At 42.3% G+C, this 18,401-nt stretch overlaps 1 protein-coding gene and 1 long non-coding RNA gene across 5 annotated transcripts in view; both read right to left on the bottom strand.

Moving 5' to 3' along the window:
* Positions 1-18,401, bottom strand: part of LOC137547082 (uncharacterized) — a 554,567-nt gene that overhangs the window by 462,223 nt on the left and 73,943 nt on the right. The gene's annotated exons all lie outside the window — the stretch shown is intronic.
* Positions 1-18,401, bottom strand: part of CUX1 (cut like homeobox 1) — a 541,156-nt gene that overhangs the window by 462,223 nt on the left and 60,532 nt on the right. For 3 of the 4 annotated variants that reach the window (XM_068270260.1, XM_068270261.1, XM_068270263.1), the window contains exon 2: positions 8,760-8,870. In XM_068270260.1, the coding sequence (XP_068126361.1) occupies positions 8,760-8,870 (111 nt within the window). Of the gene's footprint in view, positions 1-4,490; positions 4,587-8,759; positions 8,871-18,401 lie in introns of those variants that run through there. The other variant, XM_068270262.1, reaches the window with a different exon arrangement.

The raw sequence follows: 18,401 nt of genomic DNA, 5'->3' as shown, positions 1-18,401 counted from the left end.
AGAAGAGAGCTGGATAAAAATCCTCCTCTGTTAGGCTGTGAAAGTAGCTGGCTGACACATACTGAGGAATTACAAACACAGGCACAGGCAGAGCTGTCTGCAGGAAGCCTGTAATGTTCAGTGCATGAGAGAAGAAGGGGACAGAAGGTAAACACACAAATGATCTTTTGAGATTCAAAAGGAAAGCTGTATACAGCCTGCTTGTGTATGGATGTATTTTCTATGTGTGGACATATTGTACATCAATCTACTTCCTGTTTTGGTGGCCGTTTTGTTTGTTTATAAACAAACTTTTTAAAACTGTTTTTGACTACTTTTAATGCGGCGGGGAGCGGCGAAATTGTGACAGAGGGTAATAGGAGATGTCCCCTAATGCACTGGTATGTTTACTTTTGTGCGATTTTAACAATACAGATTCTCTTTTATGCTTACAACTGAACTTGTGAATTTCTTTTCAAATCCCATTTTTCCCACATCCCCATTTATCAAAGCATTAGTAAATAATGCCCAGAAAGTATCAGAGACAGAAGATTAGCATAAATGTCACTAACTAGAAAAAAAAAAAAAAAACAGGGGGAGTGCATATTGTCTCTTAGGGCTGGGGCACACCGAGCGGGTTTTTGGGCGTTTTTGCAGCCGCTTGCGGCTGCGGATACGCTTGGTCAATGTATCTCAATGGGGTGGTGCACACCAGAGCGGGAGGAGTTTTGCTGAAACGCATACTCCCGGGGTGAGGCATTTTTTGGATTGCGGAGGCGTTACTGCCTCCAATGTAAAGTATAGAAAAAACGCAAACCGCTCTGAAAAACGGCAGTTCAGAGCAGTTTTGCGGGCGTTTTTGTTACAGAAGCTGTTCAGTAACAGCTTTACTGTAACAATATATGAAATCTACTACACCAAAAATGCTTCCCAAAATCGCAAAATGCTAGCTGAAACGTTACAGAAAAATAAGAAAACGCGTTTCAACATCTGCTAGCATTTTGCGGATCTGCTAGCGGTTTTTGGTGTGCACCGGACCTTACTACAGATTTCCTTTAAAAAACTCACACAAAGGGGTTTATGCATAAACGTGTAGTTCTATTGTCATGCTCAGACTGCTCACAGCAATATTCCTGCATTTTTGAGCATTAACCCCAAAGTTTTAAAAATAAAACTATAGAGGTGACAAGATGATTTTTGTTTCCCTTTTATCCAAAAAAGTCCAAGTTCCATACAAACGTGTGTCTGTCTGTCTGTCTGTCTGTATGTATGTATGTATGAAGATCAGTTCCTGCTGCACATAGAATTCTCCGCATAGACACCTTCAATTATTATCTACAGTACTTTTAATTTTGATGAATGTCTATACAATCAAAAGATTACTTTGATAACTGGGTCAGCTGGCATTAATAAGCACAATACCTTTAATCAGTTAATTAGGAACACTGTGATGCTTTAGTGGGTGTTTATAATTAAAATTGCTCAAAATTTATCGTCATTAATAGTCATAAGCTGCTGATGCTTTTATGACTCCCAAATCTGTCTGTTCTGTCATTTGTCTGCCTTTCTGGGACGCTGTCAGATTATCTACAATAATTGGCTGACAGCTCCAGAGGCAATAAAATGGGCTCCATAGGCCCTAGCTGGAATCAACTGGTTTTCAAGGGACAGGCCCACTAAGAGACATGGAATCAATTGTCTTTCATGGGACAGGCCCACTATGGGACAGGCCCACTAAGGGACATGGAATCAGCTGGCTTTCATGGGACAGGCCCACTAAGGCCCGATGCACACCAAAACCCGCTAGCAGATCCGCAAAATGCTAGCAGATTTTGAAACGCTTTTTCTCATTTTTCTGTAGCGTTTCAGCTAGCATTTTGCGGTTTTAGGAAGCGTTTTTGGTGTAGTAGATTTCATATATTGTTACAGTAAAGCTATTACTGAACAGCTACTGTAACAAAAACGCCTGCAAAATCGCTCTGGACTGCAGTTTTTCAGAGCGGTTTGCGTTTTTCTATACTTTACATTGGAGGCAGAAACGCCTCCGCAATCCAAAAAATGCCTCACCCCGGGAGTATGCGTTTCAGAAAAATGCCTCCCGCTCTGGTGTGAACCACCCCATTGAGATACATTGACCAAGCGTAAACGCCAAAAAACCCGCTCGGTGTGCACCAGCCCTCAGGCTCCTTTTACACTATACAATGATGATGAAAAGTTGCATTGAGAGTTAGACGGACTATTTTTTAACAATTTTTTAACAATTTTAAACCTTTGAGATCCACAGCTCTATTAATAAGATACTTAACTCGGTAGAGGGAAGTCTCTGGATCCTCTAGAGGGATACCACAACCTCCTCCTGACCACCGATGTAGCGCTGGGAACCTCAGAATTAACTCGGGGATCATTTTTATTTAATGCATTGTGAAGTTCTACTTTAATAGAGCTAGTCAAGGTCATCCTAAAATTCTAGCTTCAATGCAAATTAAATGTAGCTGGAACTGGGCCAGTTTAAAAAAGTGCATCCAAGTAGCATACAATTTACATTTAAGCCAAATTCATCAGTAGCTCGTTGACCATTTCTACTATTTAAAGAGAAGCTAAGATGGGGATAATAGCAGTATTTATACATACCTCGGGCTTCCTCCAGCCCCATGAGGACCATGAGCTCCCTCTCTGTCCTCTCTGGCAGTTCTGTTTAATTGTAATAGCTCCTGGTATTGTGGCCGGCCGCACTCTTCTGCACATACATGGCCCAGCTGCGCGGGCATCCTGTGACTGGGAGTGTTCTGCGCCTGCGGCACGGGGCTGCAGCTGGGCCATGCATGGGCAGGAGCCGACGACTGGCCAGAATATCGGGAGCCTTTACAATTGACTGGAGCCACCGGAGAGGCCTGCGAGGAAGCCTACAGCCTCATGGGGCAGGAGGGAGCCCCAGGTACATATAAATACTGCCATTATCCCCGTCTCAGGTACACATTTTAAAGACTAATTATCTACATGCCTGAAAAACAACAACAACATCAAAACTCAATTGCTGTACCCCATCACAAGGACCACATCACAGTACAAGTTATAGGAGAGAGATCACCTTCCAGCTTAGGTACATAAATCATAATATTAGCTTTGCCGGTCCTCTCATTCCACATGTGTGTTTGTAGTTATGATGCTGTCAGATCTGACATTAGAAATTGAGCCCGCGTAGTAATAAGAGAATAGTGGCCTAGCCTGTCTACAATGATGTAATTTATGAGGCTTTGCTCCACACTGTATTTCTGTCATCCCATAAAAACACAAAATATTATCCAGATAAAAATTGACACAAATTGAGGACCCGGGTCCAAACAACCAAAACGTCTTGGAAATTTAAGACACCAATATTTGTGTTAGCTGAATTTCATAAATGCGTAAAGCTTGAACTTCTAGGGACAACAGCTTAGTCCAGCCTGTGCCAAAGGTATGTGATCTGTACTGGGCTGCATGAACTTACTCTAGCGCAGTGCTATCTAACTCCACTCATCAAAGGCCGAGGTCCTCACACATTTTTAGAACAGCTCAAATTAATTGATGGGACTGAATCAGGAAAGGTGCGGTTCAGAAAGTAGAACACGTTTCTTAGTCCATGCTAAACACTGGCATGGATATGGTCTTTGAGAAAAGCAGGAAATTTGGGTGCCAGAGGGGCTGCGGAAGTTTGGGCGCAACCATTGGCACTTATAGTATTTTTGGCATAGAGGGAAAATTGGGGCATATCAGGCGCCCGATGAAATAGCAGGCGCCAGGGCCATTGGTTTGCACTGTGGTGCACAAATTTGCCCCATAGCCAAAATTATTCTTATGGTTAGGTACCGGTAGAGAGAGGGCTCTGTGTGAAAATAGGGTTAGGTTTAGCTGTAGTAAAATATTGGTAACATTTACTGATATTTTACTATCAGAATTAGCACTGCAAAACAGTAGAATATCTGCACATTTACTGATATTCTACTAGCAGCCATTTCCTGTGCCCAATTTCCCAGGCACCCTTTCTGCATGTACACCAGTGAAGGACGAGAGGTGGATAGCCCTGCTTTAGCACAATAAGGATTCAAAAGAGTAACACAAATTAATTAAAAAAAAAAAAAAAAAAAAAAAAAGGATTAACCTAACCCATAATCAGAAATTTAGAGCAAAAGTGTGTCAAACTCGACACACTCAAGAGGAAAAAATAAAGAGTTCTCTCAGGTAAAAATGGGCAGCTTGGTGTATTTTGATGCACCGCTTTATGGTATAGAAAGTTTGACTTTATACAGATTTGTAGGCTCTTTACTGACTCCAGTAACCCAAGAATTACTTCAAACTTAAACTACACGACTCCAAAGAGTCTTCTAACCAAGCATATTAATAGAAAATAGTTTCTTCTAGGAACCAATACAGGATTGTTCTAATCAACATTTCCACCACTGACTGTACCCCATGCTTGCACATATGTAGGTTGTTGATGTAACGGCTTCTTGACTGGAAAATGCTAATCATACCATGTATTCTACTGTAATGCTCATTTCCTATCTTCCTTCCTTTAAGGATGGCACTTTTCACATGCATGAGAAACAATTACTAAGAAATTGCTCAGAGGCAATCCACCAAGAAAATATTCGGTTTAACAGTGCAAACATGAAACCAGCTGTTGTTGCTAAAAACAGTTTGTGCATCCAAGGGCAAAATGCATATGTGTCTCCAGGGTGCTAATTATATTAACCTGTTCATTGCCAACAGTTATCTCACTCCCCCTCCCGCCATTATTTGCGCAGTTGAAGCAGAAAGTGTTGCCAATAGCATCAATATTCAGAGCAATATGTGAATGACGGTAAACAGGCATATACAGGAGCAGCTGTGACAAACACCCTTCCTGCCACACAAAACACAACAACATGAAATGCTTTCATACTGGCACTAGCCCATACTGGGGAGGCGGCACACTCTATGGAATCTTCCTGCAGAACCCTGCCATCCCAAGCAACATACAATCATGGTACATCTCCGGAGACCCCTGATGTTATCAAGATGCATCCTGCCGATTCTGCCATATGTTTGTGTTCTTTATAACAGAGGGGGCAGGACGGTCTCTGTGGGGTTGCAGCTCTAAACTCAACCACGGCATTCTAGATCTTTTGAGATTTGCAGGAGATGAAAGCAATCTTATTGCCATTACTTGCTGTACTGGTAACATTTTCTAATTTAGGAAATGACTGTGCTGGAATCATAATAAACGCTAACCAACATTGATACAATGGGGCGATGAAAGGTAGCGATGAAAGGCGGGACAGCTTCCCAAAACAACCAACCAATCAAAATCTTTATATTTGTAAAGGATAAGTTGCACTCTTTTGTAATTAGAATTGAAGCAATGAAGCCATCCGCCACGGATAGTAATGAAGAGTCTTCCAGCACTCAACCACTACAGATGACCAACTCATGGGAAGAGAAAGTGGTTGGGGGGACACTCTTAGGGTGTCTTTGTGTCGGAATACACTTAAAGCCTTTACACATCTGCCACTGAAGTAATTTGAAACAAATTATCTTAGTAAGCTTGTTTGACCACCGTGAGCCAAAAAAAGGCTGTTCAAAGGCAAATGTCTACCAAAAAGGAAATCCAACATGCTAGACATTTTTGGACGCGTTAAGGGCTGCAGTGTTGTGATAAATATACAAGGAATTCATGAGCACATCTGAACTGTCAGTGTATTGTTGTGGCTGCTTGCTATTAACACATCTGACATCTGGTTGTCTATATGACAGATGGGCAAGTGTTCTGTATGCCAATCTTGAACAGGCATTTGAGACATCTCTTTGGACAACTGTCCAATCTTTCTTGCAAGTGTATTCAGGCCCTTAAAGTCTCATATAGAAATGCAAGAGGATAACACCTGCTAGCAGGGCAATACTGTAGAAAGTATTGATTAAAATTGCACTTACATACAATTCCATATTCCCGATTATCCCAGGTCCAGGCACACTCCTAACTTATGTCCTCCCTTTCGCAAGCAACTCCATCTGTCAGTTAATGCATTGTAATGTACTAGTTTATGGAGGTACTTATCTACTTGAGATGTAAACTGGTGGATTGTGGATGAGTCTCTCAATGTATTCTAAGACAAAGTCAAAGCTTGTGGCCTTACTAGAGAGGAAAGTGACCCTTGCTATATGTTTTTAATTGTTTTTCAATGTTTGGGGGTATCTCCTATTTAGCAATGACGTTTCATGCGGTTATGGTGTAAAAATGGATTTTCCCATTCACGACCACTGTGGTTAATGGTAGAAGTGGTGCAGTCATTAAAGAGAACCCAATGTGAGAGGGAAGGGGGGCTGCCATATTTATTTCCTATTAAACAATGCACATTACCTGGTGGCTGTCCTGATGATCATCTGCCTCTAATACTTTTAACAATGGACCCTGAACAAGCATGCAACAGATCAGGTGCTCTTACTAGATTAGCCCTATACTTGGTCCAAGGTTTTGACAAGACAGCCAGGCAACTGGCATTGTTTACAAGGAAAATAAATATGGCAGTCTACGTATCCTCTCACCTCGGGTTCCCTTTAACACCTTCTTTAGTGTGAAATGAAAACCATAGTTGCCTTTAGCACCTAAAGCTGCACCTATTCTGCTCCAGTTTTCTTTACGGTGGTCTTGATAAAAGCCAGCATATGTGTTTCTAAAATTTCACCTACACTGTAATGTTTCACCAGGCAGGAGCTGAAGCAGTGAAGGATATGATCAGAAAACCTCTGTGACTGTCCTTTTCATTTACAATTAACCAGCAAGAAGCTAAATAACATTCCACAGAGAAGATTGCCTTCACAACTGTATGTCAAATTTATCGGTTTTCAGTGGTCATAAAATCTTACAGTGCGAGTGTACTTGAACTCGAAATGAAAATAAACTGATGCTATGAAAAACAGAGCCAACCTTAAATTGCATTTCCCAGAATTCCCTATTCTTCCTTTGGTTTTAAGGGTTAAAAAATAAGTTTAGACATGTAATAGTTTTAATGTCATCGTTCATATTTATTCAGCTTCTGTACAGAATAATGATGACCTATTGAACTTATCTCTTCCCAGCAGTCAAGGATGTTTGTTGCAGACACAAAAAAATGTTATGATGTCTAAAGAATTAAGCTGCAGCCAAACATCCCTTCACTGCAGAAAGGCTGATTTATAAACACAGTTCAACCAAAGGAGGACGTAGGCCAGTCCCAAGTAGGATTGGTACAGTATATACATTTTTATATCATCATGGTACATGCCATTTTAGGTACATACATTTTAGGCAAGTTTTAGAAGTTTTAAATTACATATAATTGAATGTAACGCCTGTGCATGCCAAGTAGAATAAAGCACTTGGGCATGGAAAGAAAAAGCTGCGCAAGAGTAGCTTCTGCTGGGCGTGCACGGACTTCACACGTCCATGCGCTTGTCCACAACTAGGGTGACACAGCAGAAGAATCCAATTCAACTAACTGGCACAAGTCAAATAAATGTAGAGGAACCCAGCACTAAAACAGAGGGCTTGTAAGAGGATCAGGGAAACTTCTGGACCAATCTGAGCCTTCCCACTACAGAGGCAAGTATCTTACTTTTTTCTCTCCAGTTCTAGTCGGGTTTAAAGAGACTCCGTAACAAAAATTGCATCCTGTTTTTTATCATCCTACAAGTTCCAAAAGCTATTCTAATGTGTTCTGGCTTACTGCAGCACGTTGTACTATCACAGTCTCTGTAATAAATCATCTTATCTCTCTCTTGTCAGACTTGTCAGGCCTGTGTCTGGAAGGCTGCCAAGTTCTTCAGTGTTGTGGTTCTGCTATGAACTCCCCCTTCCAGGCCCCTCTATGCACACTGCCTGTGTGTTATTTAGATTAGAGCAGCTTCTCTCTTATCTTTTACAAGCTGGATAAGTTGTCCTTTGAGCTGGCTGGGCTTTCACATAGTGAGGAATTACAGACAAGGGCAAAGCTGTTTGCAGGAAGAAAAGAGCAGCCTGAAACTTCAGTGCATGAGAGATGCAGGGGGAAAGAAACACACAAATGATCTCTTGAGATTCAAAAGGAAGGCTGTATACAGCCTGCTTGTGTATGGATGTATTTTCTATGTGTGGACATACTGTACATCAACCTACTTCCTGTTTTGGTGGCCATTTTGTTTGTTTATAAACAAACTTTTTAAAACTGTTTTTAACCACTTTTAATGCGGCGGGGAGCGGCGAAATTGTGACAGAGGGTAATAGGAGATGCCCCCTAACGCACTGGTATGTTTACTTTTGTGTGATTTTAACAATACAGATTCTCTTTAAGGCTAGTTAGAGCCAATCACTTGCAACCTACACCCATAGAAGTCATAAAAATAAGAAATAGTTGATGCTCATGGGCAATGAGGTTAGGCAGCACCAAATGACAGATCACATGACCAGTGTCAAGGCTTTACTCATTGGATCAGCCATCAAAAAGTCTTCAAAGGAGTTCTTTCTGCTCCAAAGGCAAGTATTCTGTATACTTTTGACTTTAAATTGACAAGGCAGGGCAGTGATGTAATGTTAGACATGGCTCCCCAGACACCCGAGAACAAGAGTTACCAAAAGTTGCTCAGCTCTGCTTAGCTTTCTGGGACCTCTAGTATTGTAGTACTTCAGCAGCCAGAAACCTGAAGGCTGTCTGTGCAAATTATAGCTACACAAAGTGACATCTGTTATTCCTTCATAAAAAAAGCAATTCCCAGATTCAGCGTTCAGGAAAATAAAACGTTCAGCTCACCTCAGGGGTGTTTTTCTTGAATTCTCGACTTTGATCAATAAGTTTTTTTCTGGACTGCTCACTTTCATCTTGTCTGTTTGCCAATACGGTTGCTGTTGTATCGAGTTCTCTCTGTCAAAAGTAAAAAAGAAATTCATAAGATTTCAGAAGAAAACAAGTCTTTAATGTTTCACCTTAACACAAAGAAGCAGAGGAGAAAACTTAAAGCTTACAATGATTTATAAAGGAAGAGGAGGGAAAAGAGCGAGAAGTGCTTTAGAAGTTGCCAGGGCTGGACACTAAACTTTATTACTTTAAAAGCTATAAAAAGTAAAGCAGGTCATACACACATATAGATTTCTGCCCAATATGTTCTAAAACAATCAATTCCTACCACACACTACAGAATTATTTTCAATAGATTCCAGCAAGGAATCGTCAGCAAAGTCCACATTATACAGAACTCAGGCAACTGAAAGTCTCAACCAAACGACATGCCTGAGGGGGATAACCGGGAAAGAACTTTTGGGGGTTTGCAGGGCAGAAACTACTCTCCAATGCTCCGGGGGTTATCTTCTATGCATCCTTCAGCTCCAAGCGGCTTTCGGTCGACCATGCACCGCTCCCAGTGTGTCATCTGACCTGCAGAGAGTCAAATGACACGTCGGAAGCCATACACAGAGGAGGTCGCAAAGGCACTGGGAGCTGCAGGACCTGACTTTTCAATCTGGTCCTCACTCTTAGGCCTAAAATCAATCAATCGATCTGACATTTTTGTAGCAATGATTCCCAGCAGATTATAGCACAATAATCAAATCTGCATCTTTCCCAAGCTATTTCAATAAACCATACAGGAGGAGTCTACATTACACCGACAACCTTCAGAATAAGTAATAAACACGATATACTTGGTGGTAATAATAAGGACATTGGTCAACATCCAGCTGAAACCGGTCCAAGTATGGAACGGTTATCTGTAAACAATGTATCCCAGACCAAAACAGTTTTCAAGAATCTGAATACTCCTGTGAAAGGCTTGAATAGGGACCAAAGTCTTTACATAGTTACAAAATGGTACTTTGGGGTTGGAGGAATCCCAGCCATAGCTAGGTGACACAGTCAAGACCAGCAATGGGCAGCTCGAAATCGGTGTCAGGAGCTATACTACATCTTGCAAGTTGACCACCACTGACTTAAACATACAGTAAGGCAGTTATCAAAGAAGGTGCAAGGAAAATTCGAGGAAACATAGAGCAGTTGACAACAGCAATCAATCATCCATTCAGGTCTTAATTCCTGAATGAAAAAAAATCCTTAGATTGCATACCTCCCAACTTTTTGAGATGAGAGAGACACTTTAAGACATACCCATGTCACACCCCTATTCACGCCTCTGCCACACCCCTAGTCACTGATACAAGAAAGAATTCAGAAACAAAACATGTAGTTTTTTCATTCAAAACTATACTGTTCTTCTCTATCATAAATTATTTCTGCTTCATTTTAACTTTTGAAAATAAGAAATCAATATAAATCATAGAAGGAACATTTAGAGTCTATTAAACACATTTTCAGTGGAAAAATACATATATTTGCATAGATCTGTACATGGGTCCTAAAAGAGGGACAAATGCAGAAGAAAGAGGGACAGACAGATTTAGTTACTAAAGAGGGACTTGGCAGCTATGGGATTAGTTGTTCTGGACAAATGCTACTCTTTTGCACAAGTATCCTCCACCACTCTGTATGAATCAGTCCCACACAGTCTAAGCAAGCACAAAAACTGACAATTCATAGCTGAGGCACCGCCAGCCACAGAGGTGAATATGGCAAGGTCATGTGCTAAATAGATCCTTGGAAACAGGGAGCATGATTTATAGGACGAGAGGAGTTCCCCAGTGTGTCACTCCTCAGCCCAGATCAATCAAGGTTACTGTATAAAAGAAATCATAATGATCACGGCAATAATTTCACCTCACCAGAGAAGACAAAGAGCCTACAGAGCCTGAGTGATAAATGATTATGTTGTAGACTTTAACTTACTACAACAACTAACGGTTCGTGTATTTTCCCCTCGGTCTGTGTACACGGAAAGGAGGTTCTATAATGGAATAAAAAAAACAACTGGTGGATGCATTGAACATCGTGATTGGAAGCATTTGAATGAATGCTATGGCATGCTGGTCCTGACAAAGCCGTGTGAGACATTTTCTATACTCCACATGGCAGGTGCACAGTACGTCCTTTGTTTTTATCACTAGGGTGAGGAATGGGGATAGAGCAAGTCCCCAATATGCCTGGCTGACAGCATGTGGAGAGATCACACTAACATCTGGAATAAAATAAAAATGTCTGTTTTGTGCTCAGAAAGTAGTTTGGGTTTCTCTTTAAGAACTCCGGAAAGAAATCACCTAATTCTGCATTTCCCAACCTTTGCTCAGTCGTGCTACCACCATAGTCTTTCTTGTGTTGAAAGTGCCACCCGGAAAGTAAAAACCAAATCATCACAAGTGCTACAATGTTTATACTGCCACTGCCAGTATTCAGTCAGGATATGGTCTTTTCCAAAACGTACAATGGAATCTATACTAGACGGCCAAGTGAGTGATCTGCTCATAGTTTCTGGGACTCGAAAGACAATATTCTCCTGCTAGACAACGCGAGACACAAGTTTTGATTCCTGGATTGTCCCAGTCAGAATCTCACCAATGGTACTGGCCCAGTTTATGGATCACGGTTTCAGAAGGTTTATCTTTGGACTACAGTCTGTACCACTTTACAAAAGTCAATATTCGAATAATGAATAGTGTTCTCTGAGCACCTCAGGTGCAGCTACAATCAAACTGGACCTTCTACCTATGATGCCTGCATAGAGATACAGAGATTAGGCCTCTGCAACCCAAGTGTCCCTTGGGTTTGTGCGAGTGTAAAAAAAGTGTGTGGGTGTGTTTAGTGCAAAGTGTGTTTGCAGTCACAGGAATAGGACAGTATTGCTTGCCATGTGGCCAGACGGAAATTCAATCTATAATCATAGGGAAAACATTTGGTCTACATTTTAAAAATGTGATACTCAAAATGCTGTGCAAATGCATGGTCAAAACACTGTGCAAATACACGGTGGCGTAGTGGATAGCACTAGGTCCTCAGTTCGAATCCCAGCCAAAGCAACATATGCATGTTCTCCAGTGTCTGTGTGGGTTTCCTCCGGGCACTCCAGTTACCGTAAATCTCACAATCCAAAACATACAGATAAGTTTATTGGCTACTCCCTAAATTGGCCCTAGATTTCAATAGACATATGACTAGAGATGGCCCAAACTGTTCACCAGCGGACAGTTTCCGGCAAATATCGGCTGTTCGTGTTCGCGAACATATGGTGTGTTCGACCCGCCCCCTACACATAATAATGGAGCCAAAAATCCCTCACACCAGAGTCAGCAGACACATGGCAGCCAATCAGCTATCCCTCCCACTTGGACTGCCTATTCCCACCTATGAGAAAGCCAGCACAGCAGCCATTTTGCAGTCTTTGTTTGGCTTCTGTGCTAGGCGGATCAGGGAGAGTGCTTCAAACAGGGATAGCATTAGTTAGGCCTGTGTTCTGTGTCCTCAGTGCAGAGTCTTGCTACTACCACAGTTTCCTGAACAGCTAATAGCCCCTTCTAGGCTAATACATAGTTTATTTTGCCATTGTATTGCTGTTCTGTGTGTTCAGTGCACAAGTATGCTGTGGGGAGACAAGTCTGCTGGTCCTAGTAGTGCACTGACTAGATATCCCAATAATCCTTCACCACCACCTATGGCACCTAATAACCACTACTGCCCTGCATAAGGCCTCACTGGCAGGGCTTATATTTTGAGGCGATTGTTGCACATAGCATAAACCTGTCACCCTCCCTGGCAGTATATATATATATATATATATATATATATATATATATATATAGATAGATAGATAGATAGATAGATAGATAGATAGATAGATAGATAGATAGATAGATAGATAGATAGATAGATAGATATATTGCCACAACATCCTTATCCTCCTCTGATATGGGCACTCCATAACGTCATTGAACTACCTCAACCTGATTGTTAGGGGCTGGAAAACCGCAATCGCCAGCACTCCCAGTAATGTGAGCAGAAGCACGGCGGCAGACACTATACAAAGATTGCCACCGAGAGGACTAACATTTACATCCTGAAGGTGTCAACTAGTAAAAACAATAATTCGCTTACATGACATTATTAACACTCTTTGCGGTTGTTTGCGGTGCGGTAAATGGGGCATTTTGTCTGTGAACCGGGTCAAACCCTAACACTACCTGATCGGTGTGTACACCGGACGTTTTAAAGCACTTTATTCCACAAATTTGGGAATGTAATGCAATTTCTGCACTTGAGATTAAAACTATGTAATTTTTTGTCGGACTTTTGCCATGGAGCCCCCTCCGGCATGCCACTGTCAATGTGTTAGGCCCCTTTAAACAACTTTTCCATCACTTTTGTGGCCAGAAACAGTTCCTCTAGGTTTTAGAATTGGCCTGCCCGTTGAATTCTATGGTGGTTCGCGAACTGAAAATTTCAAGATCACGACATCACTACATAGGACCATGGTAGGGATTCGATTTTGAGCTCCTCTGAAAAACGGGAAATTTGACTGGACACTATGTGATGGGGTGGGAGGAGTGTTTGACTGCAGGGGGTCCAATGATTATTTTGTTTGCTAGTGGGGAACCTGGGGATTTTTCTTACCACCCAAGATCTGTGGCATGTTTGCGGCTCAGTAGCAGTTTGTTCTGTTAATCATACGGAACTGTGAATTGAGCCTTAAGATTTCACCTCTCCTGATTAGCTTTCTGTTACCAAACAGAGGAATTACAATTGCTTATTCTGTGAATTACAATTTCTGCCTCCTCATGTAGACATGTGGTTTCTACTCTAATGCAGGAATGCCGTGAAATGTAGACAGGCATCTATTGTACTTCCTGCTTTAGTGTGACATAGGGATATATGCACTAAACTGGGTTAAGCAGAATTACACGTGCATTATGAGTAGAGCATAAGGGCCCTTTTAAACTTAATCAGTTGCTCTCACTTATAACTGAAAGAAAACTGATTTTTAAAGTAATGCCCATGTTTTCCTATGGCACCTTTCCCATTTAAAGGAATACTGTAGGGTGGTCGGGGGAAAATGAGTTGAACTTACCTGGGGCTTCTAATGGTCCCCCGCAGACAACCTGTGCCCGCACAGCCACTCGCCGATGCTCCGGCCCCGCCTCCGGTTCATTTATGGAATTTCAGAGTCTGAAAAACACTGCACCTGCGTTACCGTGTCCTCTCTCCTGCTGATGACACCAGAAGCGTACTGTGCAGGCACAGACCATACGGGGCCTGCGCAGTATGCTCCTGGTGACATCAGCGGGAGTGAGGACACAGCAATGCAGACGCAGTGGTTTTCAGACCTTAAACTCTGAAATTCCAGAAGTGAACCGGATGCAGGGCTGGAGCATCGGTGAGTGGCTGCACGGGCACAGGATGTCCGTGGGGGACCATTAGAAGCCCTGGGTAAGTTCAACTAATTTTCCCCCGACCCCTACAGTATTCGTTTAACGCGTTTTTAACCGAAATCTTTTTCACATTGCACTGCTATGGAAAAAAATGTGTACTAACGCACACCAACTGATTAAGTGTAAATGGGCCCTTATGCATAGCATTCAGCCCTGTTCTGCTTAAAGAGAATCTGTATTGTTAAAATCGCTCAAAAGTAAACATACCAGTGCGTTAGGGGACATCTATTACCCTCTATCACAATTTCGCCGCTCCTCGCCACATTAAAAGTGGTTAAAAACAGTTTTAAAACGTTTGTTTGTAAACAAACAAAATGGCCACCAAAACAGGAAGTAGGTTGATGTACAGTATGTCCACACATAGAAAATACATCCATACATAAGCAGGCTGTATACAGCATTCCTTTTGAATCTCAAGAGATCATTTGTGTGTTTCTTTCCCCCATGCACTGAAGTTTCAGGCTGCTCTTTTCTTCCTGCAAACAGCTTTGCCCTTGTTTGTAATTCCTCAGTATGTGAAAGCCCAGCCAGCTCAGAGGAAGATTTATCCAGCTGATTAGAGCAGCTTCTCTCTTCTCTCTTATCTAAATAACACACAGGCAGTGTGCATAGAGGGGCCAGGAAGGGTGAGTTCATAGCAGAACCACAACACTGAAGAACTTGGCAGCCTTCCAGACACAGGCCAACAAGTCTGACAGGGGAAAGATACATTGATTTATTACAGAGACTGTCATAGTAGAAAGTGCTGCAGTTAGCCAGAACACATTAGAATAGCTTTTGGAACTTGTAGGATGATAAAAAAAACAGGATGCAATTTTTGTTACGGAGTCTCTTTAAAGGACAACTGTAGTGAGAGGTATATGGAGGCTGCCATATTTATTTACTAATAGCAGATGCCTGGCTATCCTGCTGATTGTCTGCATCTAATACTATTAGCCATTGGACCTGACCACGCATGCAGCGGATCAGGTGTTTCTAACATTATTGTTAGACTATGGTAGGGACTAGATTGTAAGTAGTGATGCTGCGAACTGTTCCCAGTGAGCAGGCCATGGGGAATGACCTCGGAGTCATTTTCGCATTCATCATACTACACATTACTGCGCAAACGCTTTCTCGGTGGCCACACGTCCGTAAGTGCGCGTCTGCAGCTGGGAGTGATGTGCGTATGCGCACGACTTCATGCAGAGCACTCCTGGCTGCAGACATGCGATCAAGGACGATCAGCCACCGTGAAAGCGTCTGCGCACTAATGCGTAGTATGATGAATTCCCCATGGCCTGTTTGCTGTGAACAGTTTGGGCCATCTCTAATTGTAAGCCCCTCTGAGGGACAGTTAGTGGCAAGACAATATACTCTGTACAGTGCTGTGTAATAGGTCGCCGCTATATAAATAAATACTTAAATAAAAAATAAACACTAAATAAAACTCTGAGAAGATTAACTGCATGCTTGTTTCTGGTGTTATTCAGACACTACTGCAGTCAAATAAACCAGCAGGACTGCCAGGCTATTAGGATCGTTGAAAAGGAAATACATATGGCAGGCTCCAAATGCTTCTCACTACAGTTGTCCTTTAATATAGTTTAGTGCATACACCCCATGGTCACTCCTGTGTAGCTGGTCTGGGGCTTCTACCAGCCCCCCTGCAGACATCCTGTGCCCGGGCCGGGATAAAACGATCCTCTGGTCCCCCGCTGCGGCTCACTTTCATTTTCGCAGGACACTCCCGGTGACGTGAGCAGGGCTGCACAGGCGCAGTGCCCGTCAACATGTAAGTCAACAGTGAGTATGCGGGGGACTGGTGGATTGATTTGTCCCGGCGCAGGCCCAGGACATCTGAAGGAGGCCGGTAGAACTTTTTTTTTTCTCCATACAGGTTGCCTTTAACCCTATGTCTGCTTCCATGAAAGCAGGAGGTAGACACTGCATATTTATTGCAGGATTTGTATCAGCTGTAACAGAGAAATGTTTTTCTTTAAAGAGACTCAGTAACAACATTTTCAGCCTTATTTCTTCTATCCTATAAGTTCCTATACCTGTTCTAATGTGGTCTGTCTTACTGCAGCCTTTCCTAGTTGCACAGTGGCTGAATTATCTCTGTTATATAATCTAATCTTCTTTCCTCTGACGGCTTTGTCGGCCTCAGGCAGCAATGTGCTGCTCTGCTTGTGATAGGATAGAAGCTATACACTCCCTCTCCACGCCCCCTGCAGGCTCTGTGTGAGTCACAGACTGAGCTCCTCTCAGCCTATCACACTCCGGTTAGCAGCCATGTCTTTTGTTTGTAAACACTGCCTAAAACTGGCAATTACAAGCCAGGAGGGAGTGGCAGAAACAGCACAGAGGGGTCCAGGAGAACATAATGAATACAATGGTATGCTTTCTATTGTAAGAATTTTAAAGTACAGATTCTCTTTAAAGGTTACTATGCTGTTGCACATCTTTTAGAGCAGACAAGACGTTCTGAGTTCAGGTCCTCTTTAAATACTTTGGAAAAGTTCTCTGAAGCTCTGTGTTGAAATATCGTATCGCTAACAAGTTGAAGTCACAATACAGGATGTTTGCAATGTTCTTGCGGATTTCATAATCTATATTATTTAGCCAGGTGTTTCCTTATTTTAGGTTTCTGTGCAGTGTCCGCACTGCATAAATGGGGAAAAGAGGCTGTTTAAAACACACATACTAAAATATTTAAGACTGCCATTTTTTTTTTACTTTTAATAAAGTAATATATGGGAAGAAGTCACCATCGTTATGGCAACAAGCGGTCAGGAATAAAGAGACAATAGCTGATGGCAGTCGGTGTGAAGCAGAACTCTGCTGTGTCATGTTTATTGTGATTTGGGCAATGGCTTTCCCCTCAGAACTGTGATACGCTTTCTTTCATTACACTTCTCGGCTCCTTCATCTCCTGTGTTGTGGGAGGATCACAAGGCACAGACCTGAAGGCAGACTATTGACAACACTTGAATATTTGCTTCCTGTCTAAACGGACATCCTGTTAAGCTCCAATTACTGCCAACTCGGCAGAGATCACCACAGGATTTCTTCTCCACGTGAAGATCATTTGATAAACTGTGAAGATAGGTGTACTTAGCAGGTAGGCTGGATACAGCAAAGTGGTAAACATGTCAGTTCTTGATCAGCAGAAAAGTCAGCAACAGCTACATGAAGTTTACTGGAACAATAAATACTACATGAACACAGGCATTGATGTCTTACGCTAGGTACGACTGCTAGACTTTGATTCTGGATCTTTTCAGGCGACAGTCAAACTACATACCCACGTTGAGATTTTCAATTGATTTTCTTTTCTATGACTCACAATTTTGTGAAATAAGCAATTGTTTCTGCGATTTGGGTATATGTGTGCGATTAAACATTTTGGGCCGTGCATCGATTACAATCAGATTGGATCATTAAGATCCACATTTGCCACGCAAAGTGCCGCGATAGGTGTGCCGTTGCATGTTCCCACACAGGTAGGTAGGTAGAAGGATCAGGGGAACGCTCGTTCCTCGTATTGCTGTAAGTCCCCCAATCCACCTTCCAGTGAGTATGGGCCATAATCCCTTAAAGAGTAACTGTCAGGCTGCAGAAGCTAATTTAAACCTCTATTCTCCTGTGTTAAACAGTTTAGAAGGAAGCCCAAAAGCCATTAGTGAAGATAAAAATCTCAGTTACCTTTGATGTGTGCTTATCAGCAAGTCTGTTATAGACCCATAAGGACGCAAGCCGCATACTAAACTGCAAAGCATTCTGGGGCCCTCCCCTCGGCTGCTAATGAGACGTTACAGAAGCTTGTAATCAGTCCAGCGTGTAGCACTGATAAATCTCGGGGCAGAGTACTCTGCAGGAGTTAGCTATTGTTCCTAGCCACATGGCTCATTAATATTCACTGCACACTGTGTTGTTCAAGTAGGAGCTTATCTGTGATCAGGAAGCAGGCAGGACATGACGACACATTTGAGAGAAAAACATGGAGCCTGCCATGAGCTGTCCGGAGCATCTATCTCTGCATATACTATATACAAATTCTGTGAAATCCAAACGTGGACAGTGAAATGCATATGTAATGTAAGTACAGCCA

This window comes from Hyperolius riggenbachi, chromosome 2 (genome assembly GCF_040937935.1).
Source record: "Hyperolius riggenbachi isolate aHypRig1 chromosome 2, aHypRig1.pri, whole genome shotgun sequence".
In the NCBI taxonomy this organism is placed as follows: domain Eukaryota; kingdom Metazoa; phylum Chordata; class Amphibia; order Anura; family Hyperoliidae; genus Hyperolius; species Hyperolius riggenbachi.
The sequence above is the reverse complement of the archived record's forward strand: the minus strand, read 5'-3'. Positions and strand labels throughout refer to the sequence as shown.